A 13,381-nucleotide genomic window follows, 5' to 3' on the forward strand; every position below is an offset into this window, starting at 1 on the left:
AACATAGTTTATGTAAAGTAACCAGAGCTCCTTAAGTACAGGTCAGCAATAGGATCCATGCAGAACAAATGATTTTTGTTCTTGGAAGCCAAAATAGTCAGATATGGGATACTTGATTTAATCTATATTTGAACTTTTCTCTTTTTTAAGTACCAATTTTTTAATTAAATTATCTCTCTCTTTTCCCAAATTATATGCAATATCTATTAAGTATGTTTTCTTCAAAATGTATCTTAGCTTCATAATGAGAAACGAGTGTGCCCATGAAAAATTTAATAGGAAGTTATGTTTTCTCTTCCATTTTCTGTTGTGATTCATTATTTTTGAAAATAAGTTACTTGTATTCGCTCACATTTGCTGTCTAAAGAAAAACTATTCATTTGGCACATTGATATTTAGTAGTAATTTATTATTAAAGCAGAAAGCATAACTTGGAAGTATAATATCTAAAAATTCAAAATGAAATATTGTATCTTGATGTTTATTAGATCGTTAAGCAAAATATGATTCTCCCCTGCTTAAATAATTTGATTATAATTATCCAGCATATAAAAGAATCACAGCAGATTTTCACTAGGAAGAGTCCTATAATATTAGGTATCCACCAAAAATATTGTTCAAGTAATAGTTCCACCTGAAAGTAAATGATTGACAATGCTTTTCAGAGCATATAAAATTGGCTATTCCTATTTGATCTTTTTTATTGTCCTGGCATACTTATTTTGTTAAATTTTAACTAGGCAAGGGCTACGCTAACAACATCAGTTAGTCCACTGGTTTCCTGATAAATAAGTACAGGTAATAAAAAGTGAACCTAAATATCCAAATTATACCAAAGGAACATATATAGAACTTTTTAAACTGCATCTGCTTGTAGCCATATTTTTGTCACTTGCTTATGTAGCATTTCACCATGAATTATCCCCAGATTGGAGCATTTACAGGCACTCTTTATTTGAAAATTCTTAAGTGTATGAGTTGTAACAATTTCGCATAATGATCATCTCACAGTTCTAATTGGTGAATATGTATTACAGTTAGGTTCATCGTAATTATGAACTTAAAGGAAGCTGAATTTTTTATATTCCTAATTTGATTAATTTTATTTTATGGGCTTTTACACATTTTAACTGCTTTAGTCAGCATATTTTATAATATTATGATGTTTGCCTGGAATGTAATTTTAAGAAAGTCATTTAATTGATGTTATCAAGTAGGGCTTTATAAATCAGAATTCCCTGCCTATGTTTCGAGATCATTGCTTAAAGAAAAATTCTTGTTCATGAAATATTCCAATGTGTATTTAGCTCTCCTCTACATTAAAACATATTAACAATTATGAATATAACTTGAATTGATATTAAAGTTCATGGTTTTAAAACATGGAAATCAACAATATCATAAGCACTATCTTGAACCTACAATATTTAATTACGTATCTAGTCTACTAAATGTTTTAAATTGGTAAACATCGGGTTTACTTTTGAATCATCAAAAAGATTCTTTAGAGAATCATGGCAGAATGGGTTGCAGCAGATCTGGAATCCAACCACTGATTCGCTATAACTTTTGACAAGTTGATAAAACTCACATTTCCTTCTCTAAATAATTACTGGATTGGCTGACGTTAAGGATCAAAGTGCAGCTTAGATTCTCTGTTATTTGTAAATCAAGTACCACAAGCAGAAAAGTGTTCAAGTAACACATGTGACAGATCCTGTGCTGCTCCACTTCAGAGGACGGTGGGGAAGGATGAGATTGCATTCCTTAAAAAGGCTTCATTCATCACTAGGGCTATAGATCCTTGTACAGAGTGAAAAGAGGGAAAATGCTGTTAAAATGATTCAGGAATAGTTTTCCTGACTCCACAGTTAAACTACAGTTCACCTCATACACTCACATTAGGTCTGACTAATTGGCAGACTGGTTTTAAGACAGTACTCCTAGTTCTAAGAGTTGTTCATCATTGCCCACGCAGCTCAGAATCTTGAAAGATTTGTGTTACTCTGCAATTAAGAGAGAATATTAAGTGTATTCTTTTGAATGTGAAAGTAAATATCAGATAGGAAGTGTTAGTAGTTAGTGGTTGGATAAAAGAGTCCTCGCACTGATCATTCATTCATTTACCCAACATTTATTAAACACAAACATTGGTGCTAGGGATACAAGGATGACAAAAATATGATCTTTCCTCCAAAAAATTAAGTCTGATGAGATGCATTTTCTAGAAACACAAAATACTTTTGAATTGAACCTTGGAAAAAGTAAAACTTGACCTTTCAATAGATAAATATTTGGCTTTAGGAAAAAGGTATCTATTAATTCTACATCAGAACTAAGGTAGTGCACTAAAATGAAAGGGAGCAATGTTAATTCTTCTACTTTTAATGTTATTTAAATAAGAGAAAATACAGGGATGTCTTTTATAATTTGAAATTCCAGAAAAAATGAATAAAAAAAGCAATTTTAATAAAAACCTCAACATGCTTCTCATTTTTCAGCCAAGTACAGCAAGCTCTGTTTGATATTCTCTGATTTTAACCTTGGAGCAAACTATTAGGCAAATTGCTAATTTGAACAGGCTGTTGAAAACAGACAGTGTATCTAGTAATTCATTCATTCATTCAATACTTAATGAACAGCATTTTAGCAATTCAAAGTCTGTTCCTTGTATTGAACTATATTGGTGTATTATCCATATGGCCTAGAGTACATGTGTATTATTCTTATTACCCATATTGATGTATTATCCATTGGGCCTGGAGTACATGGCTTCTGCCCCCAAATGTCTTACAAACATGTTAAAGTACCCAGAATCCATTTGTCTGAAATAATTTCACCCATACATTATCAAGGTTTAAGATGTATGATAAGCCATGAAAAGGTTGGTGAACAGCCTAGGGTACATATGGTGAGTGAAGATGTATGGAAGAAATTAGGAGTCCAGATTTATTGGGGAGACTTTATGAAAGCAAGGAAGCATGATTGTTGCAAAATAGACAGTGAAGAAAGAAATGGTGTGATGGCGAAAGTCTTCCCAAAGTCATTTAAAGTATTAGCAACCCAGATACTTGGCAGCAGGGGTGATAACTGATGTTACAAGAATCCTGTGTAAACTTTTGCACATTTTACTGAATATCTTCTATAATATGCTGTCTGGTGACTTCTCCCAATCACTGTCTAGGGCTAGACTTCATGATGTTATGATGTCTTTCATTCATTTATTCACTCATTCATTTTTTTTAAGCAAAATTTATTAAGACCTGTAACATACTTAGCACTGATGTAAGCTCTGATATGCTCATCCAGCAATGTCAGCCTGAGCATTTGCAGAACCCTGAATATAGATCCTCATTTTTCCCTTGAGGTCACCCCAAGTCTTACCCTGTTCTGTGTTTACAGTGTGGACCTTATTCTTAAAAGGAATATTTTTCATTTCCTATCGTGGATTGTCTATACTTCCATCAGATGTGACTAAGCTTCAGCTTTTCTGATTACCTGTGTTATTTTCCAACAGGCTGCAAGTGATAAGATCAGTATTATCAGGTCCCTAATAGCATAACAGCTTCGTGTGAATTAGATATATTAAAATGAGAAGATTTTTAAGTCATTTTTTAGTCAATTACATGTATAGAAACATAGTTATACTTATCTCAGAAAGATTCCAGTCCAAAGGATAGGAAATTAGAAAAACATGTAATGTTTCATCTGAGAACAAATATATTCAAATTTTAATGGCAAAGATATTAGGATTATTTTTCTGGTAATTTGATATACCTGATAAATTAAAATAAGAAATCAACAATCTTCAAACACCTTATAATATATAATCATTGATTTAACTTTTTTGGAGAAATTAAAAAATAATTCTCAAACTAACTCAAAGCAGGCAGAAGTATCTAATATTTATGCTTCTATCATTGGTATTGTTAAATTACGAGAGACAGAAGCATTTTTAACCTCATGTATATCATACATCAATATTTTTTAAGTCATCAGCATCACTATGCTAAGAAAATATTTTATACAAAGAAAATTATTTTCATAAAATAAAGAAACCATCTTTCTAGAGAAAATCCACATAATCCTATGCCCAAATATAAATATAACATTTCCAGTACTGACTACAGCATCCATTTTATTCTAGTTTAACATACTTCAGTGTGCATTTTATCATGTGCTTACTTCATCCTTTTTATAAAGTAGCTCTTATCAGCTCAACCATTTCCTAATGTTATGCACTCATGGTAATAACATTGTAACAGGTCCGAGAATGCTGTGGCCCAAACTACTCTGATTCTTGTGTGGCACTCACACCTGGCCCTGCATCGTTCCTAGAGCGTTTTAAAACCAGGTTGAACACTGGGATCCCTTTGTGTATGCTGATCCCAGGAATGGACTGACCTGGCTAAAGTTTCTTGCATTTCAAGATGTAAAACAACTTCTATTATATTTTTCTTTTGGTAATATTTCATTTATTCTAAAGGAAAACAAAAGAACAACTAAATATTCATTTCTGCCTGTACTAACAGGGCAGGTAAGAGTGCCAGAGTAACAAGTAGTTTCCAAATGCACAATGAAACACAGGAGTGCATTGGCCAAAGAGAATGCAAAATAACAGCTCTTGCTATATAGCTAACAATGTGCTGCTCTTTTTGGAATTAGAAAATTATAGAATATATTTAATAACAATCTGGTATATGTTTTCATGTCAATGAAAAGTGGATAAATTTAGATGGTTGCTGTTTATGTGCATTTGACCAAATCTTTTCTGAATTTGACATGAAAATACACTTGTGCAGCTTTCATTGGTTGGGTCACAATTTTAGAATAAAACAAACTATTTGCAAACCATTTGCAGCTAATGTACAAAAGCAAGATCACAGATGATTATATGACTCTGGCAGCTTACATAAGCTTTCTGCAGGATTTTCTTTCAGAATCGCTATACATAGGCTCAAACAAAAGTTATTTCAGTTGTTAGCACCATATTTTAAAGAAAAAAAAATACTATGGTGTTGTATCTAATCTTGTGACCCCCGACCTTTACCAAAGCGGATTGGCATTATGTTTAAGTTATTCTTAAATTACAGATCAAGAAAATGCATACAGAAGATGGGGGGGCACACCTAATTAATTTTTATGTTTAGATTAAAGAAAATAATTAAATGTGATTTTTTGTGGGATTGATTTTCAGAAGCTAAATGCAACTAGTTCATCTGAAGGCAGCACGGTTGATATAGGAGCTCCCGCCGAGGGAGAACAACCTGAGGTTGAACCTGAGGAATCCCTTGAACCTGAAGCCTGTTTTACAGAAGGTAAGCAAAACAATAACATATGTGGGCCGGGCGCGGTGGCTCAAGCCTGTAATCCCAGCACTTTGGGAGGCCGAGACGGGTGGATCACGAGGTCAGGAGATCGAGACCATCCTGGCTAACACCGTGAAACCCCGTCTCTACTAAAAAATATAAAAAACTAGCTGGGCGAGGTGGCGGGCGCCTGTAGTCCCAGCTACTCGGGAGGCTGAGCCAGGAGAATGGCGTAAACCCGGAAGGCGGAGCTTGCAGTGAGCTGAGATCCGGCCACTGCACTCCAGCCTGGGCAATAGAGCAAGACTCCGTCTCAAAAAAAAAAAAAAACAACAGTAACATATGTGGTCTTGAGTATCCTCTTATCTATCCATTTTTTCCTATTTATTTAAATGTCTGTCTATCTGTCTACCATCTATTATCTATCTATCTATCTATCCATCTATCTGTCTAGTAATCATCTGTACCTATCCAACAACTGTTCATTTATTTGTTTTTTTTTTCATTTACCGTTTGAAAAAAAATGCAGCTTTTTAAAAGGCAAAGTTTAATTTATGTAATTAGATATTTTCATTTTTATGAATCATTTTTAACTCTAAGAAATATTACTAAAAGGCTTTTCTGTGGCCTTCTAAAATATCTTACAGGAGAGAAAGCCAAATCACACACATCTCTCTTTAGGTTTAAAAATTAAATAAATAAGAAAGTGAGAGAAGTAATTTATTATGTACTATTTTGTGATATTATAATGGGTACTAATTGATAAGTGTACATTTAAATTTGTCCTTAAGTAACAGCTCCTGTTTCAGTCAAGGCCAAATTTTTTTTATTATTTCTGAAAGAAGATAGATCATAAAAATGCCAAAATATACCATGAGTCATGTGATATGGGGCAACATGTCACTGGAGTAATCGCAAAAGGATTTTCTGAAGAAAACTAAAATTATGTTGTTTGAGGTATGGATCAGTTATATATTGTGATAGCAATGCTGTGTATCAAACCACCTAAAACTCTGGGCTTTAAACTGCTTTTCAAGTTTTGACTTCTATTTCCTTCTGCGCAACTCACAGACTTTCTTGTCACTAAGTTTGACTTATATCATTATTTCTCCATTCTTACAGCTTCATTTTATACATATGGCTCTTACATATCCTTCAAGATCCAAATCCATTTCCCCCATAAAGCTCAAAAATTAAAGTTTACCAGAAGACTCTCATAATACTTTATTTTGTGATAATTGTTTCTTTCCATAACTATAGAATGGTAGACAAATTGCCCAACTTAAAATGTGCATTCTTTAAGGGTAAGGCTATGTTTTACATGTTGTAGTAGTATAATTTGCTCTATTCAATTTTTTGACAATAGTAGATACTCAATAAGTATTTGTTGAAGAGCCTTTGATCCAGCAATCCAGAAATTATAAAAGGTGTTTATTAGATTGTTATTGATAATGGCCAGATTTAAAGCAAACAAAGTATTCAATAATAGTGGAATTGGGCCGGGCACGGCAACTCATGCCTGTAATCCCAGCACTTTGGGAGGCCGAGGCAGGCGGATCACTTGAGGTCAGGAGTTCAATACCAGCCAGGCAAACATGGTGAGACTTCATCTCTACCAGGCGTAGTGGTATATGCCTATAATACCAGCTACTCGTGAGGCTGAGGCAGGAGGAGAATCACTTGAACCTGGGAGACGGAGGCTGCAGTGAGTGAGCCAAAGTCAGGCCACTGCACTCCAGCCTAGACGACAGAGTGAGACTCCGTCTCAAAAAAAAAAAAAAAAACAGTGAGATAGTTATATTAATTCTAGTAATCATATTTAGAGAAATATTATGAAATCTTTCACAAATTTATTTACTTATAATAAAGATGGGAAATAGTTATACCATTAAGTGAACTAATCAGAATTCAAATACGTAAAATCTCCATATAGAGTGGAATTACACTCATAGGATAAGGACAGGATGGAAATATCAACTTTTGGTAAGTTTATTTTCCTTTTGATTCTTCTATTTTTTATATATTGTGTTTTTATAATGTAATGTAATCCATTATAGTAGTGCTATCAACATAAAAATATTTATTAAACAAATGATTTAAAAGCCATATAGATGATTTTAAGATAGCTTCTGTAAGTGGAAGCTCTCTTAAAAATTATTGTTATTTACAATGTATTATCAGGTAATGTTGTAGATGAATCTCCTACCTACAACATAAATATACCTAATCAAAGAGTAATTTGTTTTCTTTTTTTTTTCCCACATATTTTAGACTGTGTACGGAAGTTCAAGTGTTGTCAGATAAGCATAGAAGAAGGCAAAGGGAAACTCTGGTGGAATTTGAGGAAAACATGCTATAAGATAGTGGAGCACAATTGGTTCGAAACCTTCATTGTCTTCATGATTCTGCTGAGCAGTGGGGCTCTGGTAGGTGATGCACGATCCACTCCTTCACGTTTCACCTGAAATCTTTTCCCTTTCCCTTCAGTCAACTCATATCACCCATTTTTAAATTAAGATGTTTGTAAGAATGACAAGAAATATGTGTGATGTGTTTAGCACAGTATGAGAGGCTCAGTAAATAGTAATTTTTATTACTCTGGAGTAGCCCTCAGGTGGAACCGAACTCAGATCGTTCGGGTTTCTTATAATGTTTAAAGAAGGATCTTTCTGACTTTTAGTCATCAGAGGCAGTTCTTATTAAGAATGGTTATGTAGACATGATGTAGGATTATCAGCTAAATATCAAACTGAAGCACGGTATTTCCCTGACCCCTTTGCAGGTGAGAACTAGAGTGCATGGGCGCGGGTAGGAGTGAACTACACTCACTCACTGCTCCACCCCTTGCAAGAGGGGGAGCGCAGATGAGTGGGTGCAGGAGCCAAGGCGAGCGCATTTGGGCACCAGCAAGAGTGAACTCCATACCGGTCCCACAGGAGCATCTAGCGGAGGGTGCCTGGGATCCTTGAAGCCCCAGAGGAAGTGTTACAGTGTCCTTTTGGCTTTGCCATCCATGGATGGCTTAAATGTTAACAGTTCAGTGGAGGGTCAGTGTGACAGCCTTTTGCACCCACACTTGTGGTACCCAAGTTCATGTCCGGTGTCCAGGAGGAATGAGGCTGTATAAACAACTTGAGGATGGTAAATATGGGGGATTTTATTGCCAGTGAAAGTGGCTCTCAGAGGGAAGGGGAGCTGAAAGGGGGCGGAGCAGGAAGGTAATCTTTCCCTGGAGTCTGGCCATCCCCAGCCAGACTCCTCTCCGAAGCTGTGCTGTGGAGCTGTCCCTCTGATGTCAAGCCACTTCTTTCTGATGTCCAACTGTAGTCTCCAATGTCCAGCTGTTCCTCCTGTCTGCCTGCTGAGTTCTGGGGTTCACACAGGCATGGGATGGGGGCAGGGTGCACCATGGGTTGTTTTGGAAAAGAACATTTAAGTGGGAAAACAAGGATGTATATTCTCACTTTGGGTCACGGTTCCAGGCTTGAGGGTGGGGCCCTTGCCAGGTACCTGCTCTCTTCTGCCCAGAATTTCTCTGCCTCCTGTTCCCATCAAAATTGTTTAACATAAACTCCATGCTGCAGGGGACTCCTCTGTCTTCTTCACACTGATTCACTATTGCCAACCACAGTGAATGATAAGAAGTAGACTAACTTAATTACTGACTAGCAGAAAAGTGATGGCATTACAAACTTAAGTCTGATTTCATTCAATGAAATGATCAACTGGATCAAAATATTAATATAATGAAAATGATGTGACCTATTTTCTTCTTTTTTTTTTTTTTTTTTTTGAGATGGAGTCTCTCTCTGTCGCCCGGGCTGGAGTGCAGTGGCCGGATCTCAGCTCACTGCAAGCTCCGCCTCCCGGGTTTGCGCCATTCTCCTGCCTCAGCCTCCCGAGTAGCTGGGACTACAGGCGCCCGCCACCTCACCCGGCTTGTTTTTCGTATTTTTTAGTAGAGACGGGGTTTCACGGTGTTAGCCAGGATGGTCTCGATCTCCTAACCTCGTGATCCGCCCGTCTCAGCCTCCCAAAGTGCTGGGATTACAGGCTTGAGCCACCGCGCCCGGCCGACCTATTTTCTTAATTGGTTATACAAATGTGGCTGCATTCCTTTTACTGTTTCATTACTAGAGTGTTTCGTGAGTTGATTTCATTAGGAGAATTGCTGCATTGGATCTGGAGGCCTCTAAGCCGAATTCTGATTTGAGTAAGAATCCTGTGTCCTGCCATATACTCAGTTTAAAGAGGATCAGCATGCTTAATTTTCTTTACCTTTTTTTTAAATTTTACTTTTTTATTTTTTAGCCAGAGTCTTGCTGTTGCCCAGGCTGGAGTGCAGTGGTTTGATCTCAACTCACCGCAGCCTCCATCTCTTGGTTCATGCCATTCTTGTGCTTAACCTCCCAAGTAGCTGGGATTATAGGCGTGAGCCACCATACCTGGCTAATTTTTCTATTTTTAGTAGTAGAGACTGGGTTTTGCCATGTTGGCCGGGCTGGTTTCGAATTCCTGGCCTCAAGAGATCTACCCGTCTTGGCCTCTTGAAGTGCTGGGACTACAGACGTGAGCCACTGCACCTTGCCAGATGTGCTTTCTAAAGCCAAGTAGAGACAGAACTATGAAGTCTCATCAGTGACTAGTACCTTTGCTGTAGGAGCTCTTTGTTCTCAGTTACACCCATTCAGTGCTCACCAAATTGCACAACGTGCTGGCACAGTGGCTGGCTCCTCAGGGGTTTACAGCTTCAGCTATAAGAAAAGCCCAGAAACTTTTAGGTCCTTGTATGGAGCTCTGGTTACAAGCCCTGATTCTTGTTATCTAAAAAAGAAAATGTTCCTTTGTCTTTAATCCAGGCCTCCAGATTTTCCTGATAATTTTTCTGATAGGAAGATCAAGTTAGATAAATAGTCCTTTCATTCCAGAAGCCTCAGGAGTTCCTGCAGATGAGTTACTCACTCTTTCCCAAGGGCTCTGCAAAATTCTGTCAAAGAGAATTTCCAAACATACACCCACCCACCCACACACGGAGACAGAGAGAGATGGGGAGAGAGAGAGAGAGAGACAAGAAAGTGAGCAAGAAAGGAGGGACCTCCCTCCTTTATATCTGTATTACTAGTGGGTGCGTTCCATTGAGTCTGCACTGAATGAGACCAATCCATTCCCAGGCATTCTGCTGCCTTCTGATCGAGAGAGAAGCAGCTGGCAGTCTCCCAAAAGCTTTAAGCTCTTTGGGGGTACCCTGAGACCAAAATTTAAAAATTACTGAAACCCCGGGTTGACTGAAATGCCCAGTCAGCAGTCATTTATGATCAGATAATGATGAAGTAAAATTCAGACATGGGAAACATTAAACCTTCCAGCCTTAGGCGCCTGATAAAAGCTTGCATCATTTCCTTTTTTAAGAAATCATCAATTAGAGACTGTTTCTGATCATAAAATTTAATAGAATTTTTTGACTTACAGGCCTTTGAAGATATATACATTGAGCAGCGAAAAACCATTAAGACCATGTTAGAATATGCTGACAAGGTTTTCACTTACATATTCATCCTGGAAATGCTGCTAAAGTGGGTTGCATATGGTTTTCAAGTGTATTTTACCAATGCCTGGTGCTGGCTAGACTTCCTGATTGTTGATGTGAGTATGCTGCACTTCGCTGCTTTATTCGTTGGCATATATGTATTAGTTCTAGCAATGGTGCCTGACACAGTGTAGGCACTCAGTAACACTGTATCAGCCCAAATATGAATTATGTTTCTCATTTCACAGAGAGAGGATGCCCCAAAACATTTTTACCAATTTAAATACAAGTACATTCATAGATAAAAGTCAAAGGCCATCATACTATACTTATTCATTTAATTTCAAATTAATATTTAAAATTTCAGGTTATGCAAAATAAAATGTGAATTTAGAAATTTTGCTTTTTGCATGCTCACATTTCACAAAATAACTGTATTTAAATTTTTCACAGGCATCTTTGACATTAGTATCTTTGTCATCACTAGAGCCTATTGAGTTTAGGTCACACAGATGAATCATTAATTACAAAGAAATTTGAAAGTCCAAAAAAGCAAGACACTTGATTTGTATGATATAGAAGCAAATTGGCTATTGACCAAGCAGCCAAAGGTTTTATTAAACTACATTGGTATTGAAATAAAATAAGATGAAGTACTAAAATATGAGGATTTTTGTATAATTGAATATGAGGTAAATCTACTATTAAATGTACTACTACTATTAAACATATAAAGGTTACATGTAGAATTACATTAACAGTCTTTGGCAATAAAGGAAGACCACAAATAATATTTAAAACTACATATGTCTGGACATTACAAACCATATAAAATGCACCAAAACTATAACCATTCTTTTATTTGTATAATGGGATTATGCATGATACTATTTCTTTTTTCTATTTTCTGTATGTACCTATCATAGGTCAGCAAATCCATAATAAAAATATCTGAAACTTAATATATCAATGTAAGGATAAAAGTATTAAGTCAACACTACTTGGATATAAGGAAACTCTTAAGAGAAATCTAGTTGTCCCGCAGCTAATGATCATATTACCCAAAGTACTGTGATATTTACCTTTTTAGATTTAAGAAAACGATTATGATAGTATATTAAACTGATCAATACTTTGCTTTAAATCAAATATGCTTATTGCTCATTTATTTCATTATGAAAAATACAAATAAAATAAGTCATTTTTCTAGTCCTGCAGGAGCTTACAGTTGAAAAGTGAGGACAGATGTGTACACAGTAAGTTGACGCCTGTATTAGAAGTGCCATCTCTTTTTTTTTCCCCTCTCCCCGCAAAGACGCCCCGATGTTGCCCCAGGCCCTTGTGGCTGGTGCCAGGCTTGAGGGGCACTGAGGGGCCTTCTTGCTGTTGACCCCACAGGCACAGGAAGGAGAGCACAGATTGCAGGGCCCATGTCCTAGTCACGTAATTCTGCACACAGTGACCTGGGGGGAAAGAAGTGCCACCTCTTTACTTGAGGGAGGAGGAAAGGCTTCAAGAGGGAAGTGGAGTGTGAGCTGGAGCTTGAGAGATGTGAATGCCAGCAGGCACAGCTGAGGGAGGTATCGGGAGAACCCGCTACCGATGTTTAACGTGGTTCTTTTCTATTTCCTAAGTGTCTCTGCGGCTGGGTTGAGAAATACAGGGAAAGAGCACAAGAGAGAGAGAAATTTAAAGCTGGTGTCCGGGGGGAGACATCACATGTCGGCAGGATCCCCGACGTTCCCTGAGCTGTAAAACCAGCAAGTTTTTGTTAGCGATTTTCAAAAGGGGAGGGAGTGCAGGAGGAGGGTGTGGGTCACAGAGATCACATACTTCACAAGGTAATAAAATATCACAAAGCAAATGGAGGCAGGGCGAGATGACACGACCACCGGATGAGGCGAAAGTAAAATTGCTAATGAAGTTTCCGGCATGCATCGTCATTGATAACATCTTATCAGGAAACAGGGTTTGAGAGCAGACAACCTGTCTGACCAAAATTTATTAGGTGGGAATTTCCTCCTCCTAATATGCCTGGGAGCTTACAGGAAACCGGGGCTTTTTTCACCCCTTTCGCTTCCACCATAAAAGAGGGCAGGCCTTGAGAGGGCCCTTCATAGACCCACCCTCAGGGTGCATTCTCTTTCTCAGGGATATTCCTTGCTGAGAAAAAGAATTCAGCGATATTTCTCCTATTTGTTTCTGACAGAAGAGAAATATGGCTCTGTCCTGGCTCACCAGCGGCCAGTTCAAAGTTACCTCTCTTGTTCCCTGAACATCGCTGTTAACCTGTTCTTTTTTCAAGATGCCCAGATTTCATATTGTTCAAACACACATGCTCTACAATTTGTGCAGTTGACGCAATCACAGGGTCCTGAGGCAACGTTCATCCTCCTCAGTTTACGAAGATGACGATGACGGGATTAAGAGATTAAAGTAAATACAGGCATAAGAAATTATAAAAATATTAATTTGGGGAATTAATAAATGTCCATGAAATCTTCACAATTTCTGTTCTTCTGCCGTGGCTTCAGCCAGTCCCACC

General features: G+C 37.3%; 1 protein-coding gene across 2 annotated transcripts in view; it reads left to right on the forward strand.

Moving 5' to 3' along the window:
- The window catches only part of SCN2A (sodium channel, voltage gated, type II alpha subunit), a 166,603-nt gene that overhangs the window by 132,535 nt on the left and 20,687 nt on the right, over positions 1-13,381 (forward strand). For both annotated transcript variants that reach the window (XM_011958022.1, XM_011958021.1), the window contains exons 18-20: positions 5,198-5,318; positions 7,581-7,735; positions 10,779-10,952. In XM_011958022.1, coding sequence (XP_011813412.1) covers positions 5,198-5,318; positions 7,581-7,735; positions 10,779-10,952 — 450 coding nt within the window. The remainder of the gene's footprint in view (positions 1-5,197; positions 5,319-7,580; positions 7,736-10,778; positions 10,953-13,381) is intronic.

Source organism: Colobus angolensis, unplaced genomic scaffold (genome assembly GCF_000951035.1).
Source record: "Colobus angolensis palliatus isolate OR3802 unplaced genomic scaffold, Cang.pa_1.0 Scaffold456, whole genome shotgun sequence".
NCBI lineage: Eukaryota > Metazoa > Chordata > Mammalia > Primates > Cercopithecidae > Colobus > Colobus angolensis.